The sequence below is a fragment of the Moschus berezovskii genome, chromosome 7, assembly GCF_049115385.1.
Source record: "Moschus berezovskii isolate FMDL1 chromosome 7, NW_MosBer_1.0, whole genome shotgun sequence".
Taxonomy (NCBI): Eukaryota; Metazoa; Chordata; class Mammalia; order Artiodactyla; family Moschidae; genus Moschus; species Moschus berezovskii.
In genome coordinates this window covers 80,012,670-80,039,265 of record NC_142466.1, presented here as the reverse complement: position 1 = coordinate 80,039,265, position 26,596 = coordinate 80,012,670, and the positions used below count along the sequence as shown (strand labels likewise).

Below are 26,596 nucleotides of genomic sequence, written 5' to 3'. Positions count from 1 at the left end.
CAAGATTGCCAGGAGGAATATCAATAACCTCAGATATGCAGATGATACCACATTTATGGCAGAAAGTAAAGAAGAACTAAAGAGTCTCTTGATGAAAGTGAAAGAGGAGAGTGAAAAAGCTGGCTTAAAACTCAACATTCAGAATACTAAGATCATGGCATCTGGTCCCATCACTTCATGGCAAATAGATGAGGAAACAGTGGAAACAGTGACAGACATTATTTTTCTGGACTGCAGCCATGATATTAAAAGATGCTTGCTCCTTGGAAGAAAAGTAATGATCAACCAAGACAGCCAATTTAAAAGCAGAGATATTACTTTGCCAACAAAGGTCCATCTAGTCAAAGCTTTGGTTTTTCCAGTGGTCATGTATGGATGTGAGAGTTGGACTATAAAGAAAGCTGAGCACTAAAGAACTGATGCTTTTGAAATGTGGTGCTGGAGAACACTCTTAAGTGTCCCTTGGACAGCAAGGAGATCCAAGCAGTCCATCCTAAAGGAAATCAGTTCTGAATATTCACTGGAAGGACTGCTGCTGAAGCTGAAACTCCAATACTTTGGCCCCCTGATTGAAGAACTGACTCAGTTAAAAAGACCCTGAAGCTGGGAAAGATGGAAGGTGGGAGGAGAAGGGGAACGACAGAGGATGAGATGGTTAGATGCCATCACCGACTCAATGGACATGAGTTTGAGTAAGCTCTGGGAGTTAGTGATGGACAGAGAAGCCTAGCATGCTGCAGTCCATGGGGTCACAAAGAGTCGGACACAACTGAGCTACTGAACTGAAAGCTCTTTGCTGTACACAAGAAATCAACACAATACTATCAATCAACTGTACTTCATAAAATAAACTTAAAAATAAGTAAATAAGTAAATAAATAATAATGGACATTTTCCCAACTTTGGTCTAAATAGCTCTGCCTATTTAGAAGGTATACAAATACTCGTGGATAAAAGGGTCCTCTGTGAATAGGAGTTTTTCCCATCAAAATCATGACATGTACACGACATGGTCCCACAGGGCTGGACAGCTGACTTACTGCCTCCCTGATCCACTCACCTGCAGGAGCTCGGCATGTAGGAGGAGCGTGTAGGCAGCTTCAGTATAGTTCTCACAGTCCCGGTGCAAGTCTCGCAGCTTGTACAAGTACCTGGTCAGGAGGGGAGAAAGGAGGCATTCTGCCGCCAGGGAGTTGACGGGATACTCGGCTCATGTCACTGCCGGGTGGCAGGAATAGTTACTTCCCAATCCTGTAAGGCAGCAGTCCCCAACTTTTTTGGCAATAGGGACCAGCTTCATGGAAAACAATTTTTCCATAGACGGGGAGTCAGGGGTGGTGGTTTCAGGTGATTCTCATGAAGAGTCTGCAATCTAGATCCCTCACTTGCGCAGTTCACAGTAAGGGTCAGGCTCCTATGAGAATCAAATGCCTGGGCTGATCTGACAGAGGCGGAGCTCAGGCGGTAATGGGAGCGATGGGGTGCCGCTGTAAATACACACGGAGCTTCATTCACTGGCCTGCTGCTCATCACCTGCTGCAAGGTTCAGTTCTTCACAGGGGGTTGAGGACCCTTGCTTTAATTCCTTGTGCTGCTTCCTGTCTTTCCTAGACCATCTGTTCTACTTGGTATTCTTCATTTAAGGTAGTAGTGTTTTAATTTGTTTTTCATGTCCCAGACCTCTTTGGGAAGCTCATGAGAACTAAGGAATCTTTCCCCAAGAAAATGCACATGCTTTACATCCAAGTTTGTTCAGGGCTTCCTGAACCCAGGGCTAACAGTCTTTGACAGAGGGTGAATTTCACGTCTTTGCCTGGTTAGCTGGCTGAAGTGTCCTCCATCCTTCCCTGACACAATCCTCGCCCCGCACTTTCTCATATATTGATCTAAAGAGTTTACCTTTTCAGGAGGATGGGAACACATCACATACTATTTGGTGTCTCTTGAAGCAGCAAGGATGGTGTTCAGGTTTATCATTGCTTGAAAAGTAATTAATAAATCCATGACATAAACAGCAAGAGCAGAAATTTCCTTTGGCTTACCTTATGTAGATGTCCTCTCTCTTCTTTTCTTTGTAAAAATTCTACAAAAAAAAAAAAAAGACACAAAATACAATTGTAAATCAGTTATTGATGAGCTTGCCATAAAAACAGTCAAACCACTAGCTGCACTTTTCAACAGTGTCATTTTTCCAAAGGCTTTGTTCTTTCCCTTTAATGAATACACCCACAAAATAAGGAAATGGCAGCGTTTTGGGTGTCTTTTTTTGGCCATGCTATATCACTGCAGACGGTGACTTAGCCATGAAATTAAAAGATTCTAGCTCCTTGAAAGAAAAGTTATGACAAACCTAGACAGCATATTAAAAAGCAGAGACATTACTTTGCCAACAAAAGTCCGTATAGTCAAAGCTATGGTTTTTCAAGTAGTCATGTACAGATGTTGAGAGCTGGACCATAAGGAAGGCTGAGTGCTGAAGAACTGATGCTTTTGAACTGGGGTCCTGGAAATACTCGAGAGTCCCTTGTACTGCAAGCAGATCAAACCAGTCAATCCTGAATATTCACTGGAGGGACTGATCCTGAGGCTGAAGCTCCAATACTTTGGTCACCTCATGTGAAGAGCTGACTCATTTGAAAAGACCCTGATGCTGGGAAGGATTGAAGGCAGGAGAAGGGAACGACAGAGGACGAGATGGTTGGATGATATCACTGAATCAATGGACATGAGTTTAAGCAAGCTCCGGAAGATGGTGAGTATCAGTGAAGCCTGGTGTGCTGCAGTCCATGGGGTCGCAAAGAGTCAGACACGACTGAGCATCTGAACAACAACGCGGTATGTGGGATTCTAGTTCCCCGACCAGGGACAGAACCCGAGCCCCCTGCATTGGAAGCACAGAGACCTAACCACTGGACCCCAGGGAAGACCCAGGAAAAGTTCCAGTTTATAAAAAGAAAAGTTGAAGAAGTTTTTTAAGACCAATGTGAGGAAAATCGAGGTGAACAGACAACAGGTCATAATACCCAAATCACTTGATACTCTGTTTTCTTAGGGAGTCAGAAATGGTAGGTATTCTGTTTATATTAAGCAGAGACCATGGCTGCTAAACTTCTGAGGTCTTTGGTCTCAGTTATAATTCTTTAGGAAAGGCAAGACCATGGGGTTCTACCACTTTGAGGATTTATGGATTAATTCTCTACTCATGGTATATTGTTTCTAATGCATTTTCATCTGTGTCTGATACTTTCAACAAAAAAGCAATCACATAAAAAAAAGGCAAAGAAACAGTTTGAGCATGGCCTTCTGTAAGAGAGCTGAGTCAAAAGTTTGTGTTGCATTTTCCATTCCTGTTTCTATATTTATCCTCAGGGTCTGAGGCAGTTGTTACCTGGGAGTTCAAAGCTGAGTTAGCCATTCCAATTATCTTTTTTTGACCAAGTGGTATAGCTTGCAGGATCTTAGTTCCCAAACCAAGCACTGAACCCGAACCCACAGCAGTGAAGGTGCTGAGTACTAACCACTGGACTGCCAGGGAATTCCCTTGGCCATTCCAATTAGACTCAGCAGGACACATACTTCAGAAAGGTTGTCAAGGGAGAGCCTCGTGTCTGCCATATTTACTTAGAGCTGTGCAGTCAGGGGCGCTAGGCACTGCCCTGTCGGGGACCCAGGGATTCGGTACATACCAGCACGTTAACAGTACAGCTCATGCGGTTTTCCTTGCTCTCGTCATGCATGATGATGGTTCTGTAGTCCAGGAGATTCTCTAAGAGGCTGCTGACCAGGAGCGCGAATACTTCTCCGGAACTGGAGAGGTATTTATGTTTCCGGCAATGTTCTAGGAGCCTGGGGGGGGGGGCAGAGGTGGAGACAAAATGCCTTGTCCCACACCGACATTCCAGCACCACCTGTGAGTGCTGCCCAAGGTCCTGGCAGCTAGACCAAGAGACACACATCCTTCATGTGACTCCAGGTTATCTTATCCTGGAGCCTTCACTTATATGGCTCTTTGCTGTTACTCAAGTTCTGCATTTCCTTTAGGTCTGCAGCTCAAGCCCCACCATCACTGATGAATCCCAGCCCATGATGCTCTTCTTTGAACTTCTATTTCTAAATAGAAATATTTCTATTTCTTTTGTCTATACCACAGAAATGAGAACTTTTGCCCAAGAGGCTTGCGTGTAGTATCTGATTCCTCTGGTCATTTGAAAGGATCATCTTTTCCCTGTCTTTATGCTCAGGCATCCTGAGGGAACTCTGGAGAGTCTCGGTGTAATGCCCAGCATAGAGGAACCTGGGAACCTAGTGTACATCCAGCCATGTGGCTTTTCACATAAAAGTGTTATTTTTCAGGGAAAAAAGGCACAGGTGCAAGTAAGTAAACAGAAGTTAAACTTTTGGTCTAAATTATCTCCCTCTGGACCCAAATAGAGCAAAGTTTCCATAGGAGCTTCTTAGATTAGACAGAAGAAAACTTGGTGAAGAGGACAAAAAGTGTGTTCGAAGCACTAGACCGACTCTAAAATTATTCTTGAGCACTGGAGATTTGTGCAGTCATGTTTTTCTGCATTCATGATTCAAAAAGAATGAAGGAAAAACAAGATCTGTATGTGAAAGGTCAACTGTAGGTTTTAAAGTGTAGATTTATCACTTGTAAACACTGGGGGTATGTGTTTCTATGTGTGGTTAACTTTGGCACTTAATTCCTGTATGTGATCAGAACTGCAGAAGTGATAAATTGAGAGGTTTGAAGCTCAAACAGGCAGTCCAAACGGATATAGGATGAAAAGGTCAACCAATGTTCTTATCACCCACTCAGTTCAGTCAGTTCAGTTCAGTCGCTCAGTTGTGTCCGACTCTTTATGACCCCATGAATCATAGCACGCCAGGCCTCCCTGTCCATCACCAACTCCCGGAGTTCACTCAAACTCATGTCCATCGAGTCGGTGATGCCATCCAGCCATCTCATTCTCTGTCATCCCCTTCTCCTCCCGCCCGCAATCCCTCCCAGCATCAGGGTCTTTTCCAGTGAGTCAACTCGTCACGTGAGGTGGCCAAAGTATTGGAGTTTCAGTTTTAGCATCAGTCCTTCCAATGAATACCCAGGACTGATCTCCTTTAGGATGGACTGGTTAGATCTCCTTGCAGTCCAAGGGACTCTCAAGAGTCTTCTCCAACACCACAGTTCAAAAGCATCAATTCTTCGGCGCTCAGCTTTCTTCACAGTCCAACTCACATCTATACATGACCACTGGAAAAACCATAGCCTTGACTAGACGGACCTTGGTTGGCAAAGCAATGTCTCTGATTTTTAATATGCTATCTAGGTTGGTCATAACTTTTCTTCCAAGGAGCAAGCGTCTTTTAATTTCCTGGCTGCAATCAGCATCTGCAGTGATTTTGGAGCCCAAAAAAATAAAGTCTGACACTGTTTCCCCATCTATTCCCATGAAGTGATGGGACCAGATGCCATGATCTTATCACCCATTACAAACAAAATAAGTCAAGACTTCTAGAACTTCAAAATATAGACGAGTCATCAGTTCCATTTCTGAGCATCCTCTATGCTGATTCCTTAAAAATTTTTTGCAAAAAGAAAAATAGAGTGTCACTGTCCTCAACTCAGTCTACTGCCTACCACTTCCCCAAAGCAGGTAAATCCCGGAATGATCTAGGCACATCGTCCATCAACAGTTGACCGAGTCTTCCATTATCATAAAAGGTCAGAGAACACAAGAAATGAACAGTTAGGGTAGTTAGAGCCTAGGATGCTAGGGAAATCTGCAGGCAATAACAGTAACAAACACCAGAACAGCCCACATTTATCCAGCATGAGCTCTGTGACAGATACAATGTGAACACATCATCTCATTTAATCCTCACCAAAATACAGATCCTATTATTGTAGATGACCAAAAAAAAAAAAAAAAGCATCACATAAATACAAAGTCAAAATCCTAGTATGTGGAAAAAATGGGATTTGAAGCACAATCTTTAACTCTAATATCTAAGTGTTTCCTAAACTTCTTTAATCAATCAGTTAATTAATTTATGGCTGTGCTGGATCTTCATAGTTGTTCGGGGCTTTCTCTAGTTGCAGCAAGCAGGGGTCAGTTACTCTCTAGTTGCGGTGTGAGAGCTTCTCATTTTGGTGGCTTCTCTTGTTGAGGAGGATAGGCTCAAGGCACATGGGCTAAGTAGTTGTGGCACACAGGCTTAGTTGCCCCTTGGTGTGTGGAATCTTCCCAGACTAGGGATCCAAGCTGTGTCCCCTGCATGAGTAAGTAGATTCTTAACCACTGGAGCACCAGGGAAATCTTATCTGAGTGTTCTGAAACGCTGTTTTTATATTGTTTTATAAAACGCTGTTTTATATTGTTATTCCATACATGCAAAGGGTGCCAGAGTAAAAGGGCCAGAGGGTGCCAGAGAGGGAGGGAATGGACGAGTTGAGTTAGGGATGGAAGGAGGGAAATGAAAAGGACTGACAATGTACCTAGTGTTCCCAGACATCCTTTCCAGGGCACAAGGTATTTTTAAGAGGACCTTGAAAAGTTTTTCCCTTCTCTTTTAAATGACTGTTTTGAAGCCATAATTAGAGGAGGTAGCACTTTTGTTAAACTTCAGCAATTCAAACACTAGGAAAAATATCACTACTCAGTCGATTTCCCCCTCTCCTCCATCTGCCCTGTTCTTGAGGGCCAGGCTAGCCAGGAAAACATGAACATCTGACTCACAGCAGAAAAATGAATAGCAGGAGTGGATGGTGTCAACTCCATGAACCTCACAGAAAACCAGTGGGGTGGTGACCCCAGCGATGCTGAGACTACTCAACTGGTCTGTAAGTGCAGCAGAAGTCTGTTTTTGTCCATCACTAAATGATGCTGTCAGCTAGAGATTCTGTTTCTGAAATACTCACAGTTTTTCCAGAAGGACCTTGTATTGTTCATCTCCTTTGCCCCCTTCTACTTCCTGGTCCAGCTTTGTGATCAACTCATTCTCAAACTGAAAGCAGTCAGAATTTCACAGAACAACGTCACAACCGCAGAAGAGGACAGGAAAGATATACGGCCAACATTTCCAGACTAGGATCCACCCCTCTACTGAACTGTGAACTCTCCTCAGTATACACACAGAGGAAGATCACAGTTCACATCACTCATTAATGCTAGCTGGCTAGCTTCAGTTGTGTCCGACTCTCTGTGACCCCATGGACTGTAGCCCACCAGGCTCCTCTGTCCACGGGATTCTCCAGACAAAAATTCTATGGACTGGAGTGGGTGGCCATGTCCTCCTCCAGGGGATCGAATCCAGGGACTGAACCATTGGCAGGTGGGTTCTTTACCACTAGCACCACCCGAGAAGCCCAATAATGCACCAAGGCCATGTCAAAATTTTCTAAAGCAACCTGGCCTAACTTTGTCATTTGCTTTATAATTGCAGAAAGAAAACTAGCCTACGTATTATTTTCCTATCACAACTATGCATATAAAAATAGCTTAATGGTTTTCACTTTCCATTTTATTTTTGGTTCCTGTTGAAGTCTTGGATGGGACTGCTTTTGCGGAGCTTCACAGCTGCAAAATCTTCCTTCTGATACTTATATACTATGTATTGATAGATTAGAAAACTGAAGTACAGGAAAAATTTATCAGGCAAACTAAGGTCTCTAAAGAGTTCAAAAACTAAAGCTTAATCCACTGTAACAGTTGCAAGAGATAGGATTAAAATGCATAAAGTCAAATTTTAATGATTCAGAGATAAGAGTGCTGCTTTAGCAAACACATGTACCAAAAAGACTGCTTCAAGGACCAAAGATGGGGTATCTTAATTCTAAGTCTAAATGCTTTACAAAATAAAAATGCAAAAACAGAAGACTTTAGATAACTTTCATTTGTACTGTTCAGGCTACTGATTCTCTATTAGGAAAAAAAAAAAGAACTGGATTTTACATGCACTAGTAAGGTGATCCACCACTCCTTACCATATGGAAATTGCCGTTTCCACTGAAATTGAACTCACACTGCATCATATCAAAGAAAATGGGGATGGTGGCTTTCCGAAGCTCTACTTCGGGGGTTAATGTGACTTCCAGAATAGGACCCACCATGGATGGGATGAATTTGATTTTATGGGGACCTGAAATGAAAGGAAGTGAGGATATTAAACAATTTCACCAGAAGTAAAGTGCTACAATCTTCCTCCACAGGGCCCATAAGAAAAGAAAAAGTTGTGGGTAAAGCAATTCAATTCAGAAGTGAGTGACTAAATATTGTATTCTGATAACACGTGATTGTCATAAGAGACCCATATGTCAACCTGCACTTCCAGACACACAGACAAATCAATTGCAATTAAAATGAAATTTTAATTGAATTAAAAGGAATTAAAATGAAAAAGGCTTCATTGTGGGATGCATGGAGCACAAGGAGTGGTGTTCAGGTTGTACTTACCCAGGTTATACCACATGTCCCGGATCCTAAAGCCGATCTCCTTTCTCATGTCCCCATATCTAGGAAGAAGATCATAAACCAGGAGAAAAATGTGCGGTGGAAGCGAGAACATGTAATACTGATAGAATGATATGGGGAGTAAAGAAAGCCTGTGTTCTCTAGGTCACAATCACGGTAGATACTGAGGCAAAAGTCACACGAAGAGATGCAGTGCAGGGGGCATGGGTTCAATCCCTGGTCAGGAAACTAAGATCCCACATGTAGCACGGCATGACAAAGGAGAAAAAAAGTTAAAAAGATAAAATAAAAAGTTTCTTCCAGAAGTTTACAAGGGAGGACAAAAGTGTAGGGGAACATTGATCTAGACAGTGGTTCTTGGGTGGAGATGAGTAAGAGTCACCTGGAAATCTTTTAAAGAATACAAAAGCTGGGGGCTGCTCCACATAACATGTCATATCAGAGGTTGGGGGCTTAGAAAATGGAAATAGGGTGGGTCAAAAGCAGATATGGAGACTGCTCCCAGGGAATTCAAGTACGGATGTATGACCTACCCTGACAGCACAGACCTACATTCTCTGCTCACGTTACTATTGCACCCAACATTTTTTTTCAAAATTCCTGCTTTGGAAATGCCTTCAAAAGTCAGAATAAAAATCATATTGAAAAATTTCTCTTACTATTCCATTTTAACAAAAGTAACTAATTTTACTATTAATATTATATAAGCATGTGTAGTCCAGTCTGGCACATACTGGACAATAAATAACTATTCTTATTGCTTTCTAATACTATTGTTGATGCTTTTACTAAAAATAAGAAGTCCTGAAAAAAAAACTCATTCACATTCCTATAACCTTAATATAAATGTTTTAATTTCCTAAGGCTTATCTTTACCAGTATGCATATACATTTTTATGTGGATTGTACATATAGTCACACTTTCCTGAAATGACCTAAACGAGAATCATTTATCCTAACTAGCCAACATGACTGAGTGACTTCACTTTCACGCATTGGAGAAGGAAATGGCAACCCACTCCAGTGTTCTTGCCTGGAGAATCCTAGGGACAGCGGAGCCTGGTGGGCTGCCATCCATGGGGTCGCACAGAGTTGGACACGACTGAAGCGACTTAGCAGCAGCAGTAGCCACTTTATTTATCAGATTTGGTGTCAACTCATTTCACCAAAATCAAATCTATCCCTGAATGAAATTATGTCATTTAAGATATTTTAAAGAATAAGACTAAAGTGTCCATCTTAAAAATCAAATATCTCTTGATAACCACCCCAACAGGAAATCTACAAAATAGTTTTTATCTTTTAAAGTGCAATCACTAAATCTCAACCTCTTAGACACCAATCTTAGTATTTAAGGGAAGAGTTAGAGGGATGCTAAAATAATTTTCCTAGAATCCCAGACATTCTAGCAGGGAAACAGAACCAAAACGTCATAGCCTTTAAATGATAAATTTCTTAAGCCCTTTTAAATTACACAGCCTTTAAGTTCCTAGGCTTGCAATGAACTTCTGAAAAAGACTTGAGATGAAAGCAATGAAAATCCTCTCTAAATCTCTCATCACACTTGCACACAAGTCCATTTTGAATACTAAACCAGGAATCTGGAGGGCATTTTTAAGTGGTATGTTAGTCTTGGCTTCTCTGCTGAAGTAACTAAAACTGGGAGATAGACCAGTGGTGCCAAAGGAGTCTGCTCTGTGAATCAGAGTAAGAGCAGCACTAAGCTTGCAATTTGGATATGCTGTCAGCAGGTGGCAGCTGTTCTGGGCGATGGGAGGACTTTCTGGCCTCAGGGCCTCTCCATGTAGGGATTTTATAAAAGAATTCGATGGTTGATTTGAAAATGAATGGGGCCCTGAGAAGAGATGTGAATCTGGGGCAATCTGAGGTTTATTAAATGATTATTTTAAGACCAAGGTCACTAACAATATGAGTAGCCAGTGAACAGTAATTTCTGTGATATTAAAAATCCTGCTCTGAATAGAAATGGAAGAACTCCCTTCCCAAATATAAGCAAGTTTAAGAGGACACTTACTTTTTTACAATTTTGTTGCGCTTGGCTTGTGAGAAGGTTTCAAGCTGAAGGGACTCATGGGTGAGAAATGCCACTGCCAAATGGAAGTAATTGTTCCAGAGCTGCTCAAAATTAATTGTGTGGGTGAAAAGAAATGGAAAATCACATTAATAAGGGTCACACTAAAACAGTGACACACAGTAGAAATTCACTCTCCGGATATTAATAAATAAAGTAATAGCCACAGAACATTTTTCTCTCTTGTGTTTCAATGATTCAGCCCTGAAAATTTTAACACTTTACTAAGATTAAAAAAAAAAATTAAACTATTATATTTGTCTTTACTCTTGGGAAAAAGAAAAATTGCTGCCAAGAAGTGTACCTATTTATAGTAGGTAGTTTGGCAACACTTATCAAAAGTCCTAGTGCTTTGCCAAACTTTTGAACTAGTAAATATTTTAGGACTTTATCCTGGAAAAATAAAAATGGGTATTTAAAAAATATTTAAGTAAGTGCTATTTAACGTAACTGAAAATGCAAATAACCTAAATTTTCATACACATATAAACACATATATACATATGCACACATACACATGTATACATATATGCAATATCCTCCGCTTATGTCTTCACTTTCAAAGTTCCACAGATACAAACACAGGCCATGACACAGCAGAAGCACATCATCAACCAAATGTACCCTGTAGCGGAAGCTTGTCTGCCTTCACCAGGACTTAGAATAATGCCCTGTATGTATGACTCTCTAAAATTTCTTGGATGAATGAATGAAGATGGAGCTAGCGGTCACTTGTTCTGCTATCACTTTGGACTTTCAAACAGGTGTGTGTACACACTGCCTTCTGGACACTAAACCATTTGCAGGCAGAGGAATATAAGTGTTCTGATAAGAGCTGAGTCAATCTGTCTTCCAAAATGAAACTATCCTCTTGCTTCAACTGAGAAGTGAAGGAACTCCTAGGTGAACTGCATGCTTACCTGAAGTTCAAAGCTTGCCTGATCCATGAAGAATTTTGTGAGAACCTCAGCAAACTGATTTATGGCACGGAGGAAAACCCTGGCAGGGGGAAGAAAAACACACTGAATAAATAAGGCAAACTTCACGCTCTTTGAGACATTTTCTGGGGCTTCCCAGGTGGCTCAGTGGTAAAGAATCCACCTGCCAATGCAGAAGACTTGGATTCAACCCCTGGGTTGGGAAGATCCCCTGGAGAAAGAAATGGCTACCTACCCAGTATCCCTGCCTGGGAATTCCCATGGACAGAGGACCCTGACAGGCTACAGTCCATGGAGTAACAGAGTCAGACATGACTTAACATTTTCTATGTTAAAAAAAAAAACAAAACAAATCGAGCCTGGATTTGTTAACCTAAGACCTTTAGATCTAACAAGATCCTTAGAGACCAAAAACAGCACAGTCTACAGTGAAGGCCAGTTTCTCGAACTGTCTCCTAGCATCACTCAAGGCTGCATCACAATTGAGCCAGCTGAGAGAATCAGCTCCTGAGCCTCAGACCAGAGCTCTTTCTACTCCATCGTGATGCTTGTGTTTTAAAGTCTAGGACTTCAGATTCAATTGTTTCTCTAATCTGTACATAGTTGGGAAGTGTTTTCTAACCAGCTATCAGTACCATGGAGACTTAATGCTTATCATCATAATTTATTTAGCTCTTGAAAAATCCTGAATCTGAGTATCTGTGCATGAGTGCTCAGTTGTGTCTGACTCTTTTCGACCCCATGGACTATATACCATACCAGGCTCCTCTAGATATGGAATTTTCCAGCAAGAGTACTGGAGTGGGTTGCCATCTCCTACTCCAGGGGATCTTCCTGACCCAGGGATCAATACCGAGTCTTCTACATCTCCTACACTGTCAGGAAGATTCTTTACCATTGAGCCACCTGGGAAGCCCCAAAGTATCTGTATTCAGTTCATTTGACTTGAATCCAACAAGTCTTTGTTGAAGACCAACAACTGCAAAGGTTTTGCCTTGAAAGAGTCACTTCCTGGTCTTAAGAAGGTTACCGCTTGGTGGAGTTCACTTGCAACCTGTAAATCGAACCTTGACGCAACAATATGGAAAATTCTAGGAGGGGGTATCAAATAGGTATAGGGAATTAAAAGGAAAGAAGAGGACATCTAGTTCACAATGGCTTCCTTTGGAGATGGCATTTGAGAAGGACCTAAAGGAACGGGAGGCAGATTGATGGCCAGAGACGATGGGGCAGGCACTGCAGGTGGAAGCAGCCAATGCGAGGGAAGGCACAGAGCATGTTCAGGGGCAGGAAGAGGTCAGTGTGGCTGCAGGGCACACTGTATGTGAGCTTCCCAGGTGGCGCCAGTGGTAAAGAACCTGCCACTCCAGTACTCTTGCCTAGAAAATCCCATGGATGGAGGAGCCTGGTAGGCTGCAGTCCGTGGGGTCGCTAAGGGTCGGACACGACTGAGCGACTTCACTTTCACTTTCCACTTTCACACATTGGAGAAGGAATGGCAACACACTCCAGTGTTCTTGCCTGGAGAATCCCAGGGACGGGGGAGCCTGGTGGGCTTCCGTCTATGGGGTCACACAGAGTTGGACACGACTGAAGTGACTTAGCAGCAGCAGCCAATGCAGGAGATACAAGAGATGTGGGTTCGGATTTCTGGGTCGGGAAGATTCCCTGGAGGAGGTCATAGCAACCCACTCCAGGATTCTTGCCTGGAGAATTCCATGGACAGAAGAGCCTGGTGGGCTATAGTCTATGGAATCGCAAAGAGGCGGACACAACTGAAGTGACAGCCTGCACGCACATTGTATATGGAGGGAAACAGTGGAAGATATGGCTAGGAAAGCAGGGTGGGTCAGGATGCAGAAGCCTTGAATATTAGGATAATAAAGGCCACAGGGCAGCACTGAAAGATGTCTTGCAGAGCTGATGATCAACATGAGAGAGGGACGAGCTAACAGCAGAAAGACGAGAGTTGAGAGCCCGAGTCACAGCGACTGAGATAGCCTGGATAAAATCAAGAACAGGAGGGCACACACCAAGACCATAGAAGCAGGAGGACCTTTACTTTACAGATGATGGACCTGAGGCAAAGAGAGCAAAAGGCTTAGAAATCTAGTTATTAGACCCAAGTTTTCAAATGCCGCCGGGCCCATGATGGGCGGTCTCACCTGCTCTGCGTCATATTCATGACCATCCAGTCTTTAGCGTAGACGTTCTTTCCAATTAGATCCTTAAACATGATAAAAGTTTCCATGAGGAAGTCCTGCAGAAAACAGATGAGGAATGGTTGGGGGAAAACTGGGTTACACATCATATGCCTGGCCTGCATTACACTGAGGCAAAGGAAGGAACATGATGGCCACAGTCTGATAACAGTCTACCTTTTAAGTTTCATGGGGATAACACAGTGTTTTTTTTTAAAATTATTTTATATTGGAGCACAGTCGATTCACAATGTTGTGGTAGTTTCAGGTTACAGAAAAGTGATTCAGTTACACATATATATGCACATATTCTTTTTCAAATCCTTTTCTCATTTAGGTTACTACAAAATATTAAACACTGCTCCTTGTGCTATACAGAAGGTCTTTATTGGTTATCCATTTTGAATATAGCAGTGTATATATAATACAGCATTCTTAGAGCTGTCCTATGATTTGATGTTTATATCATATAATCTGGCTTTCCTGGTGGCTCAGATGCTAAAGAATGTGCCTGCAATGCAGGAGACCTGGGTTTGATCCCTGGGTCAGGAAGATCCCCTAGAGAAGGAAATGGCAACCCACTCCAGTATTCTTGCTTGGAGAATCCCATGGAAGAGAAGCCTGGCAGGCTATAGTCCATGGAGTCACAGAGAGTCAGACATAATTGAGTGACTAACAATTTCACAGAGTCTGATGAGGGAGACAAGGATGAAAAAACTGCACAATTTTTACAAATTATAAAATAGACTATTGAAAAATTAAATGACTGGCTTAAGGCCATAGAAACCAAGAAGCAGAGAGCTGGGATCCAGACCTTTGGGTTCTGGATCCCAAGTTTACAGCCATAATATCGTTAGTGCTTGACTGCCAAATGTTGTCTGAATAGATCTACTGTACTTCGAAAGCATCCATCAATTGTGAGAAAACTGACACTTCTTTTTAACTTTTTGGAATCTTTTAGAAATTGAATTATAATTAACACATAGTATTATATTAGTTTCCGGGGTACTACATAGTGATTCAAAGGTTTTATTCATGATCATCACACCTAGTCCAGTTACTGTCTGTCACCCTACAGAGTTTTCAGAGTATTACTGACTGAATGCCCTCTGTGCACACCACATCCTTGGTATTTATTTACTTTATAAACTGTCAGTTGGGGTCTCTCAATCCCCTTCACCTCTTCTGTCCACCTCTCTGCCCTCCTTCACTCTGGAAACTACCAGTTTCTTCTCTGTAACTGAGTCTGAGAAAACTGATACTTCTAACAACTCTGCATTCAGTTCTCCCTTATTACTGTTAGAACGGAAACAAAATGCTATAAATAAGATGCAGAGTCAGAATTCTTCCTATTCCAGGAATGCTTCCATGGGTGGCTTGGGGAGAAGGGTCCTAAATGCTCCTTACAAAGAGATGTCAGCAGTGGACCACGATGACTGTAACAACTAATTAACAAAAGCCCAGGATCGAGAAAATAGCTATTACACTCACAAGGCGGCTAAGAGGAAAAAAGTAACTTAGAAAAAGAAAAATCAGGCTAAAAATCAGCACTTAAAAGTTTGGAAAGCTTTTAAATTTATTTGTTAGTTAAATTTAGACATTTTCCACTCAAGATTCCTGAGATGAAAACCCAGTCCAATTTCTCTGGCACTAAACTGTGCAGTTTCAGCAAGTTCAGAAAGAACACGGGGCAGCGGAGGCAGGGGGCCTGGGTTCTAACAATATTCCTCAGAGACCCTAGTCCTCATGGCTACCCAGTGCACTTCGGAGGCCAAACAGCAAAGGATCAGAAACAATGACAGCCCTGAAGTCTGTGCTTTGCAATCTTTCTTCTGGTTTAGTGCAGACTAAATCATTTCTATCTTCCATTCTCACATCCTAGCCTTAGTGCATAAGTTTTTCAATTTTTCATCATACATTTTAAGTGCACCCATTACTTATTAACTATTCCATTAACTTTTTTCCCCTCAAGTCAACAGGAGCTCATGGTTTGTGAACTGAGGATGTAAAATGCTGGTTATCTGCTTCTGACACCGACTCTACGTTCAGCCCCAGATGCTCTCAGGGAATTGTGAACAGTGATGGCATAAGAAGGGCTGCGCACAGATCTCCCCAGGCCTCCCTTTCTCTACTGCTTCCCAGAGTTCTTCAAGTCATTTCTTCAGAAGCAGCAGGACAGAGAGGAAGGAGGGTCCACTGAAAGTTGAAAGGCCTAGCTGTACCTGGCAGTTCTCCCACTAATGACCACTGTTCCTTTGGGGGCAATAATCCTTTTTAAATTAGATGATGCTGGGAGAAAAGTTCACTTTGACCTAGAAAACAGAGGTTAAACCTGAGTTTAGGGTTGGTGGTTTTTTTTTTTTTGCTTACTTAATGGAGCCAAATTGCTAGGAGTTTGAACTTACTATAAAGTTCTTTATTCTACCTGCTTTCAAAGGAAATCTGAAAAAAATGTCATTTTTTTCCCCCCTGCTATGGCTGCAAAGTGCAGCATATAGGATCTTACTTAGTTTCCTGATCAGGGATCGAACCTGTGTCCCTTGCATGGGAATGCAGAGTCCTAACCACTGAACCTCCAAGGAAGTCCCAAGAAGTCATTATTTTTATATTAATTTTATCTTACATAATAATAAAATATTATATATATATAGTATAACATCATAATTATTATTATAAGTTGTTGGTTCTCATAAGTATTAACACTTGTCAGGTACAAAGCAAGGCATTTTCCATATGTCCATTCATCAGTATTTACATTAAGCATTACTTTTTTGGAGTGATGAAAATATTCTGGAATTACAGAGTTGTGACAGCTGCACAATGCTGTGAATATACTAAGCAGCAATGAACTGCATGCTTTAAGTAGCTGAATTGTATGGAATGTGAATTATATCTCAATAAAGCTGTTTTTTAAAAAAGTACTCACATTAACCCCCTCCCCTCCCCAGGGAGGTACCATCTTATATATGAGGAAGCTGAGGTTCAGTAAGGTTAAACAGCTTGTCCAAAATTTTGCAGAGGGAAGCAGAATAGAATTCAGAATTCAAACCCAGATCCTGGTATTCCAAAGCCTGTGTTCTTAAACACACTGCACCACCTGCCTGCGGAGGAGAAACACCGCCACCCTCAGCTTCCACCTCTCAACGCCTCTCCTCGCCTCTGTGATTCTCTCATCCGGATCTCGGAAGCACAGCTATGGATGGCTACGGACTCCTGTACCAGCCTGCCTGCGAGAGCATGGTCGAAGTGGAAGTCCACATAAGTCTCCAGACTAAGCCACAATACCTTACTGTGGTCCAAGACAGTATTCTGAGAGTTCACCACTGGATCAGTTACAACTAATAATAAAAAACAGTACTGACTCAATAGACACGAACTTGAGCAAACTCCAGGAGATAGTGGAGGAGAGGGAAGCCTGGCATGTTGCAGTCCATTCGGTAGCAGAATCAGACATGACTTGGAGACGGAACAACAACAGCAACTTTCTAATTCTTTCTTATGTTTTTCCATCATGTAGACCTCACAGAAAGAGTGACTGGCAGGGAAAGAGCTGGGTATCCTTGGGAGTACTGGCCACATACTATCCATATAAAAAGGCAGAAAGTGGACAACTGAGAGCATAAAGAAGACAAGACAAGATAATGCACGAATGATGGAAGTTACCCAAAGGAAGTCTAGCCTACTGAGACCTCAACTGTTAATCCAGCTCCATATCCAGCCCATTGCTTCACAAGACAAGATGATAACTTCAGGGATGTTTTGTTTTGTTTTATGCAGGATCTTAGTTCCCTGACCAGGGACTGAACTCAGACTATAGCAATGAAAGCGCAGAGTCCTAACCACTGGACCATCAGGGAATTTCCACTTTCAGGGATGTTTAAGAGCCATTAACAGTTCCCTGAAGGAAGAATCATGGGGAAGCCGCCAGAGACCTAACTTAGCTTCCTAAGTTACCTTTGGCTGTATACTTAATAGTAAACTATTAAGAGAACAATTTTGTTTAAAACAAAAGAGAATGGAATATTTTCAACTGAAGATAACTTACAAATGTTACGTGGGGCAGGTGCTACCTCTTTTTGTTTCCCTTCCCAGGGACTACCAAAAAGGATGACATCCACCACATCTCAGAAGACCATGCACATCTCTGTCTCCTAAAATCCTTGCAAGGGTGACTACTGTCCCTGGAAATGAGACACTGTCCTCTTCTGAGAGCAAAAAAGGTCAGCCAAATGTTTCTAAGTACAGGGTCTCTCTAAATCAAAGAAACCTCCGTGTCTCCATGAGGACCTATTGGTATATGAACTCTTGTTTAGTCGCTCAGTTGTGTTCAACTCTTTTGTGACCCCATGAACTGCAGCCCATCAGGCTCCTCTGTCCTTGGGACTTCCCATGCAGGAATACTGGAGCAGGTTGCCATTTCCTTCTCCAGGGGACCTTCCTGACCCAGGGATGAAACACGTCTCTTGCATCTCCTGCACTGGCATGCAGATTCTTTACCACGGAGCCACTTGGGAAGCCCATATATACGGCACTCTTCTTTAAAGCTTATGGCAGAGAAACACTCTCCCTCTTATAATCACTGTGCAAAGCCACACAGCATTAGAGATGTGTGGGAAGAGAACCCACGCAGAACTGATGTTCAGTTCTGTCAAAATATGAAAAGTCTTAAAGTGAGCAGGACGCAATGAAGACAACTTACAACAATGTCTTGTCTGGTTTTGAAAGTGCTGATGTAGTGGCTGTAGTGGCTGTCATCCATCTGCTGCAGGATGGCGATCATGCAAGCAACAAAACTCCCCTGGAAGGAGACAGGAAACACAATAAATCCCAGCTCCTGAGACCACCAACTGATAAAGCAAGATGTGGGTGCATGGTCTTTGGTTCTCTCTACCCAATTAAGTATGCAGAGATCCCAGCATGCTGGAAACATACTGAATTGTAAAGATCTAAAGGCATGTGCTTTGTAGTTTCTTGGTAAAAACAAGCTCCTTCCAGGTTCGAGTGGAGGGCTTCATTCATCCTGTTGTCAGTTCTGACCTCTGAAATCCTGTAGGTCAGGGGATACTGACTCTGAGATCTCAGTTAGATGACTAGTGAAGCTGAAACAACTTGTAGATATGGAGTTGCTTGTTGAGAAAGATGGGTAGTAGAGACATTCAGAGAGAAATGCCAGAAATACTTAGATCATTTAAACAAATCTGAGCTTGGAGGACAGCAAAGAGGAGGACAAGAAGTAGTACAACTGAGTAGAAAGGCAGAGGAGAGGAGAGGAAAGGAGAGCACCCTGCTGGACACTTCAGTGCCATGCCTCCAGCTCTGGAGCCCTTCGGTCAGTGATTACCACAGCATGTTAAGCTATGTAACTATGGACCTGGTTTGAAGAAAGGGATTGGATAACTAGATGTGTATTCAGTCCCTCAGCTGTGTCCGATTCTTTGCGGGCCCATGGACGATAGCCCTCTAGGCTCCTCTGTCCATAGAACTTTCCAGGCAAGAATACTGGAGTGGGCTGCTGTTTCCTACTCCAGGGGATCTTCCAGACTCAGGGATGGAAACTGCATCTCTTACATTGACACCTGGATTCTTTAGCACTAGTGCCATCCCTGGTCTGGATAATTAGGTGATTACCATCATTTCCATTTTTGAGGCCAGGAATTACATATTCAACTGGCTTTCCCCTAGTCCAATCATATTTGAGTCACAGACTTAATTTTCTAGCCTAAGGGTAAGTACCCAAGGCAGAATCTGCCTGTATTCATACAGTTATGAAAACAATACAAATTTAAATGAATTTGGCACAGAGGAGAGGAAAACCTAGCTGTTCCTGAGATGGAGAGAATAACTTCCCACATACAAAAACAACAAAAGACTATCCATGGTCACCTCTCTCTGGATGAATCCCTTACATCTCCTTTGTTTTAAAAAAAAGTTTATTTTTCTAATTATAAAGAAATGCAAACTTATTGTATTAAGGCTTTGATATTTACTGCCATACTGGCATACAGTTTGTATTACCATCAGCACTTAACACTATTTATTTCTCCAGGCCTTTGTTAAAGCGTCTGCCCAAATTTTACCTTCTTGGGAAAGGTATTTTTGGATAGGGGGCATGTCCTGAGGTTTGTGGGATCTTAGTTCCCTGACCAGGGATGGAACCCAGGCCTGGGCAGTGAAAGCTCCCAGTCCTGACCACCAGGGAATTCCCAGCAAAGCCACTCTTTTTTTTTTTTTTTTTGGGTCCTACCAAGTAGCACGTGGGATCTTAGTTCCCCAACCAGGGATCAAACCCACATTCTCTGCATTTGTAGAGTCTCAACTGCTGGACCACCAAGAAGTCCCTAAAAAACCATTCTTAACCACCTTACATAAATTTGTAACTCTATAACCCTGAATCCTCTTATTCCACTCTTTTTTTTTCCTCCATAGCACTTATCTCCTTCTAATATTCTGCACTTTTTATTGTTATTCTTGCTAGAATCTAAGCTTCTCTAAGGTAGCAATTTTTTTTCTGTTTCCTGATGTATTTCTCTTATCTAGAACAATACCTGGCTTATAGCAGTTTCTTACGACCTATTTTTTTTTTAATAAATAGTTTTTATTTAAAGTAGCGATTTAGAAGAGTTCTTTTTCTATCCTCTAATTATTATCTCATTGGAAATGGCGACCCACTCCACTATTCTTGCCTGGAGAATGCTATGGACAAAGGAGCCTGATGAGTTACAGTCCACAGGGTCACCAAGAGTTGGACATGACTAAGCAACTAAGCACACACGCATGTAGCCTATACAACTGCAAGCAAAAGATGCTTCATTTTAATGATGATACAACTTGGTCTTTCAACAGTTACCTCTGGTCTCCATCATACTCTGTTGCTGCTAAGTCACTTCAGTTGTGTCCGACTCTGTGCGACCCCACAGACGGCAGCCGACCGGGCTCCGCCATCCCTGGGATTCTCCAGGCAAGAACACTGGAGTGGGTTGCCATTTCCTTCTCCAATGTGTGAAAGTGAAAAGTGAAAGTGAAGTCATTCAGTCGTGTCCGACTAGTAGCGACCCCATGGACTGCAGCCCACCAGGCTCCTCTGTCCATGCAATTTTCTAGGCAAGAGTACTGGAGTGGCTTGCCATACCTGACATTTAGTAGACATAATAGTTGGAAAATAAGAGGCCAACACTGACATTTCTAAAAGCATGCTAATCTCAAGTTCTTTAAAAGATTTTCTTTGAACGAAAAGGGCTTCCCGGTAATATAGGGCACCAATCTATAAGCATTTCAAGCACCAGGGGAAAGAGAATGTGAAAGGGAGAACTGAATTTATCAGAATTTCTCGCATGGTGACTAAAGTGCATAGCTGGGAACATAACTTGGTAAGCTTCTGTCGAGGGGCATGGCTAACTGCATGCAGGGCGCTGCCTCCAGAACAGCTGTCTGGAGCCAAAGTCCACCTCAATCACATGGTGGCTGTGTAATCTTGTACAGGTTTCCGCATGTTTCCTCTTTTTAAACATGGAGATTACTATGAGTTTTCAGTGAAATATAAAGTGCTCAAGATACGTTCTAGCACACACACAAAAATGAGCTAACAGCAACCACTGCTATTAACATTATTTTGGCTGAACATGCTATTATAGTTATCATTCTAATGAAGGTGGATCCACATAAAACACGCAGACATTGAGAATTACAATTACACTGCTCAAGATACTAGAGGAAATGTTGAAAGGAGTCAGCTAAACTAATTTTCTAATTTTCTGCTCACAAAGGCTCATATTTTCCTTAAAGAAAATATTAAGTAAATATTTAAAGAGCATTAGGTAGAACTGGTCCTGAGTTCTCAATCCACCTAGGGTGCCTGCATATCTCAGTGGGTCTCTGCTCTAATGTATAATATTAGAGGAGGTTTTTGTTTCACCACCCATCTGAATAAGACTCCTTAAGAATGGATTCACACACTTTGTATTAGTGAGATCCTTAATAACGGTCCCCCATTCATCTCCTCTACCTTCCTGTTGGATCATTTTCCCTCAAGAAAAAATCAGCATCAGATTTACTCACAGTTAAAAAGAAGAGTCACTCATCCAGGGAGGCTGTAAAGTTCGAGGCCCCATTCAGTTCCCGAGGTAGCTATGCCACCCAACAAAGAGTGCAGTCTAGAAACTGGGATGGGAGGGGCCTATATGAATTTGGTCTCAAGTCACTGGTCCTCAAAGCCCCTCATTGGGTAGGTGGGATGGGACACCGAGAAGCTGCAGTGGCCGTGTGGTCCCCTGGACGACACTCACAATATGGGGAGACTGTCGGCTCATCCCAATCACGGTCCGGTTGATCCTCCTCAGCAGCCGTTCCATTACCAGCTGTATGTGCTTCGCTGTGGGGCCCTAAGGAGGAAACACATGGATGGACACACTTCTGACCTGCTTCACTTTTCTTAAGTAAACCTTAAACAGTCAAGATTTCTCTTTCATCTCGTTCTGGCTCTTGCCTACAAAACATTCTCTTATCCAAAAGGGGGAAACATCACAGAAGGATACATAATGTTATTAAGGAATCTATTTAACATCATTGGTTCTAACGTTTGAAAGATGAACATGGAGATGCAGGAGAAGAATGTCTCCCTAATAACCTAGGTCAACTGGACTCACTGAGAGGTCCTGTAGCTGCTGACTCAACAGTTTTGGGAGGACCCCCACTAACATGAGGTACTGGGTACTGACCAGTAGATCAAGTCACCCAGGAAAATTAGGCACATGAATGGGAAGCAAAATGCAAATATACAAAGTTCTTGCCATTTTTTGTGTAGGAGGTTAAAAAAAAAAGAAATTCAAGTCAAGGACATTGTTATGGACTGAAGGTTTGCCTTCAGAATTTCTATGTTGAAGCTCTAACCCCCAAAGGTGATGCTATTTGGAGATGGAGCTTTCGGGACAAATCAGGTCATGAAGACACAATCTGGGATTGATGGGTTAGTATCCTTTTAAGAAGAGACACCCAAGAGTTTGTCCTACCAAGGAAAGGCTATGTGGGGACACAGCTAGAAGGTGGCTGTCTGCAGGCCAGGAGGAGATCCTCACCAGGACCCAACCATGCAGGCATACTGACCTTGAACTTCCAGTCCTTAGAACTGTCAGAAATATTTCTACTGCTTAATCCACACAGCCTTTAGTATTTTATTAGAGCAGCTTGAGCAGACTAAGATAAGGAATTAATAATCTGATTCTGTCAGGTGTCTATGAGCAATTATTCAACTCTGCAGAGCCTTCAATATTCATAGCTCCAAAAAAACCCCAAAAAGTTCCTATACAGGAAATAGCTGGGCTGATAGACCCAACACTGCTTCATGAATGTTTTCTTTTTCCTTCTTGTGATTTGATGTTACATTCTTTCAGTTCCAACTTATCAATATTCAACTCGCCTTTTCAAAGCCAGTATCCATTCCTGCTTCTTGAAAGATAGTCTGAATCTCCTGCTTAATGCTTCCAACAACTAGATCATTTCTATTTCTGTACTTTTATTAAAACAGTAAGTATTATTAGTACCCTCTCTCCTACAATCCCTTCTTTCCTTCCTTGCTTGTTATTATTTCTTCAAATGAAACTGACTCATAAAACCCGCCTCTCTGTGGGGTGTTGTGCTTTCCTCTATTTACATGAGTTCCATATGTTAGACCCCAGTAGGAGTGTCCAGTGTACAGGCACCCTCTGAGTCTTTAACAAATTTACACTTCAGCAGGAGGGTTGGGGCTTAAATATAAATAAACAAAATACAAAGGTCCCCCTGGAAGGTCAGTTTTATGAGGGGAGGGCTTGCTTCTCTTGTTCACCGCTGAAGACTCAGACCTTTCACAGCGGCTGTGTAAGGAGTGTTTGTGAGTGGAATTTACAACTCAAGGATGGTAAGAGCCTTAAAATGTAAAGACAGAATAAAGGCAGCTAGCAGAGTGCAGGAATTTGGGCAGGACTACACCAACAACTACTTCATGGAAGTGCTTAATGCAACTGGACTCTGAAGAATGGGGGAAAAAGTGAAGATGTAGTTATAGGAAAACAGGAGGGAATACTGGGCTATAAAAAAAGGGGGGCATAAGAATAAACTTCAGTAACAAGAGCCTGGAATGAGCCGAGATGGTATAGGAAGACACAGGGAGTTAGTTTGTACATACAAATATGTTTAGGGACTTTATGTAGGAGATCTGGGTTTGATCCTTGGGTCAGGAAGATCCCCTGGGGAAGGAAATGGCAACCCACTCCAATATTCTTGCCTAAAGAATCCCATGGACAGAGGAGCATGGCAGGCTACAGTCCATGGGGCTGCAAAGCATAGGCTACAACTGAGTGACTAAACTACCACCCCCAGGGACTATACTGATGTTTCGGTGGTTAAGACTCTGAGCTTCCACTGCAGGGGGAATGGGTTAGATCCTTGGAATTAAGACCATGCATGCTGCATGGCTCAGCCAAATAAAAGAGATATTTTCTATAAAAAAAAAAAAAGGAGAAAACACCATTTAGGTTTCAGAAGGAAGGATCAGCATCAGAGAGTATATATGGAGAACTTCTCAGAAGCTCAAGAATAGGTACAACAGTGCTGTCAGGTACCAAAGGTATAAGAGCGTAGAGGTTTCTACCTAACAAGCCTACACAGAGCTCTGGTTATGAAAAGTTCCCATAGAGACCTCAGTGATGGTCAAGCTGCGCTGGCCAGGAAAATCAGCCAGCAGCGGCCCACACAGCAGGTAGACCTCCCCAGACCTATTGCCTGGGAGGTTCTAGCGAGGAGAAGCCTCTCTAAACACCTCTAAATTGGGTACCACCTAGATTTTCAACTGCCTGGGATGAGCAGGCTCGCACAGCTGTTCCTGTCCCCAACCACGGAACCAGCATGAGCTGTGCTCCACATCAGGGACTCTTGAACTCACCACATCCTTCCTGTCCAGAACCTCCAAGAGGTAGCTTAGAAGCTGTGAGCTGGCCTCGTGGTCAGGCTTGCTGGAGTTGTCGTCTAACTGGCCGCTGAGCTGGTCTATCAGCAGAGCAAGCAGCACATCCCTGCACTCTGCGGGCGAGAAGGCAGACCACTCACCAACTGCTGGAGCACCCCTCCACGCGGCCTGGCTCCTTCCTACAGCCCCCTCTCTGCCTGTCCCTCCAGCTCCCAGCTCTGGACTCAGCCCTGCAGGGGCTCCTCTGGGCTACCTGTGAGCATGTGATTTTTAGGCACGGAAGTTCAGCCCTCTACCGTGAGCTTAAATGCAAAGGAAATTCTACCTAGTGTGTAGTTCCATGTTTATAAAGTATTTAACAATGTCTTTCGCTTTTTGGGGGGCAGGGGTGGAGCTTCCTTTGCCTCAGATGGTAAAGAGTGTGCCTGCAACACAGGAGACCGGGGTTCAGTCCCTGGGTTGGAAAGATCCCCTGGAGAAGGGAGAATGGCAACCCACTCTAGTATTCTTGCCTGGAGAATCCCATGGACAGAGGAGTCTGGCAGGCTGCAGTCCATGGAGTCACAAAGAGCTGGGTACAACTGAGCGACTAACTCAGAGCATTTTTTTTTAAAGGCATATAACTTAAAAAAAAAAGACTAAAACTTCCCTTGAGGTGCAGTGAAGACTCTGTCTTCCAGTGCAGAGGGGTGTCTATTCAATCCCTATCAGGGAGTTAAGATCCCACATGCCTTAAGGCCAAAAAAAAAAAAAAAAAAAAAATAGTACCTCAGAAGCCTATTATAAGAATTTCAATAAAAGATTTAAAAATTTTTTTAAATAAAGTAAAATTTAAAAAGGTCCACTTTGGGATTCCCTGGCATTCCAGTGGTTAGGACTCAGCGCTTCCACTGCAGGGTACACAGGTTTGATCCCTGGTCAGGAAACTAAGATCCCACAAGCCATGTGGTACAACAAAAAACAAACAAAAAAAATAGGCCAGTGTGATATTTGTAAGCTAAGTTATAGGAAATTAATAAACTTAGCAAGTTACATGCTTTCAGTTTTTTGATACATTCCACCGAATGGATAAAATATACTCAAAAATGCCTATGAACATTAAGCTTCATCAGCGGATTTCAGTGAGTTTCACAGACATTCTTTTCATGCTTTTGCAGAAACTTGGACTTCGTAAAGGAAGGTGCTATCTTTCCACTATGTCTTCTTTCTGGGAACTTCATGATGATGAAATATTATTCTGATAAGTCCAGATACTCTGGGCATGAACAGAAATGACTGTGAAGAGTGATACTACTTCCCCTGTTGGAATTAAGCAGTGCATCCTTGCTCTTTGGCTCAAATGCCTCATCTTCACAGTCTCATTTCTGCTTTTCACATCCTTAGAGGCAGAAGTTATCACAGCATAATAAGGGGTGGACTAATACTAGGTTTTCTACTTAAGAGCACTCACTAGCTTTCTGCACTCCCTCTGACCATGTTCTTGAAACAGCTGAAATGTCTGAGCGCAAATTCAGAGGCTTAGAAAATATCAGAGCCAAAAAACACTGCTGATTTGATCTAGTACAAGTCCATCCTTCCACAGAAACAGAAGCTGAGACTTGTAAGATGGTCCTTTGTTTGTCTGAAGTTATATAACTAGCCTGGGGCTCTCACCAACCTACTCAACTTTTCCTGCTTCTGAGGTACCCTGGTGGTCCTTGGACCCTCCAGCCAATACACACAGAATGAATTATCCACTGGGACTCCCTGACCTGGTGGTAGCTTCAAAAACAGCTTCCACAGCTAGCCCACCCTGACGAGTCTTGGGTTTACTGGGAAAGGACTAGGTATGGGACCTCTTTCCTATGTCAACTTTGGGGCAGGAACACAGTGATTTACACCTGATGGCTACTTGCTTGACTAGTTACAAAATGAAGACTCTTATCAGTGTAAGAGTTTTCTTCCCTCAGTGCCCT

General features: G+C 42.6%; 1 protein-coding gene across 1 annotated transcript in view; it reads right to left on the bottom strand.

Annotated features, from left to right (window-relative positions):
* The window catches only part of DOCK5 (dedicator of cytokinesis 5), a 270,685-nt gene that overhangs the window by 48,504 nt on the left and 195,585 nt on the right, over positions 1-26,596 (bottom strand). Inside the window, exons 26-37 of the mRNA XM_088838043.1 lie at positions 24,618-24,754; positions 21,985-22,080; positions 18,402-18,500; positions 13,667-13,761; positions 11,484-11,562; positions 10,507-10,607; positions 8,454-8,512; positions 7,985-8,139; positions 6,920-7,005; positions 3,687-3,846; positions 2,043-2,083; positions 1,061-1,151 (exon numbers count right to left, since the gene is read on the bottom strand). Coding sequence (XP_088694169.1) covers positions 1,061-1,151; positions 2,043-2,083; positions 3,687-3,846; positions 6,920-7,005; positions 7,985-8,139; positions 8,454-8,512; positions 10,507-10,607; positions 11,484-11,562; positions 13,667-13,761; positions 18,402-18,500; positions 21,985-22,080; positions 24,618-24,754 — 1,199 coding nt within the window. The remainder of the gene's footprint in view (positions 1-1,060; positions 1,152-2,042; positions 2,084-3,686; positions 3,847-6,919; positions 7,006-7,984; positions 8,140-8,453; positions 8,513-10,506; positions 10,608-11,483; positions 11,563-13,666; positions 13,762-18,401; positions 18,501-21,984; positions 22,081-24,617; positions 24,755-26,596) is intronic.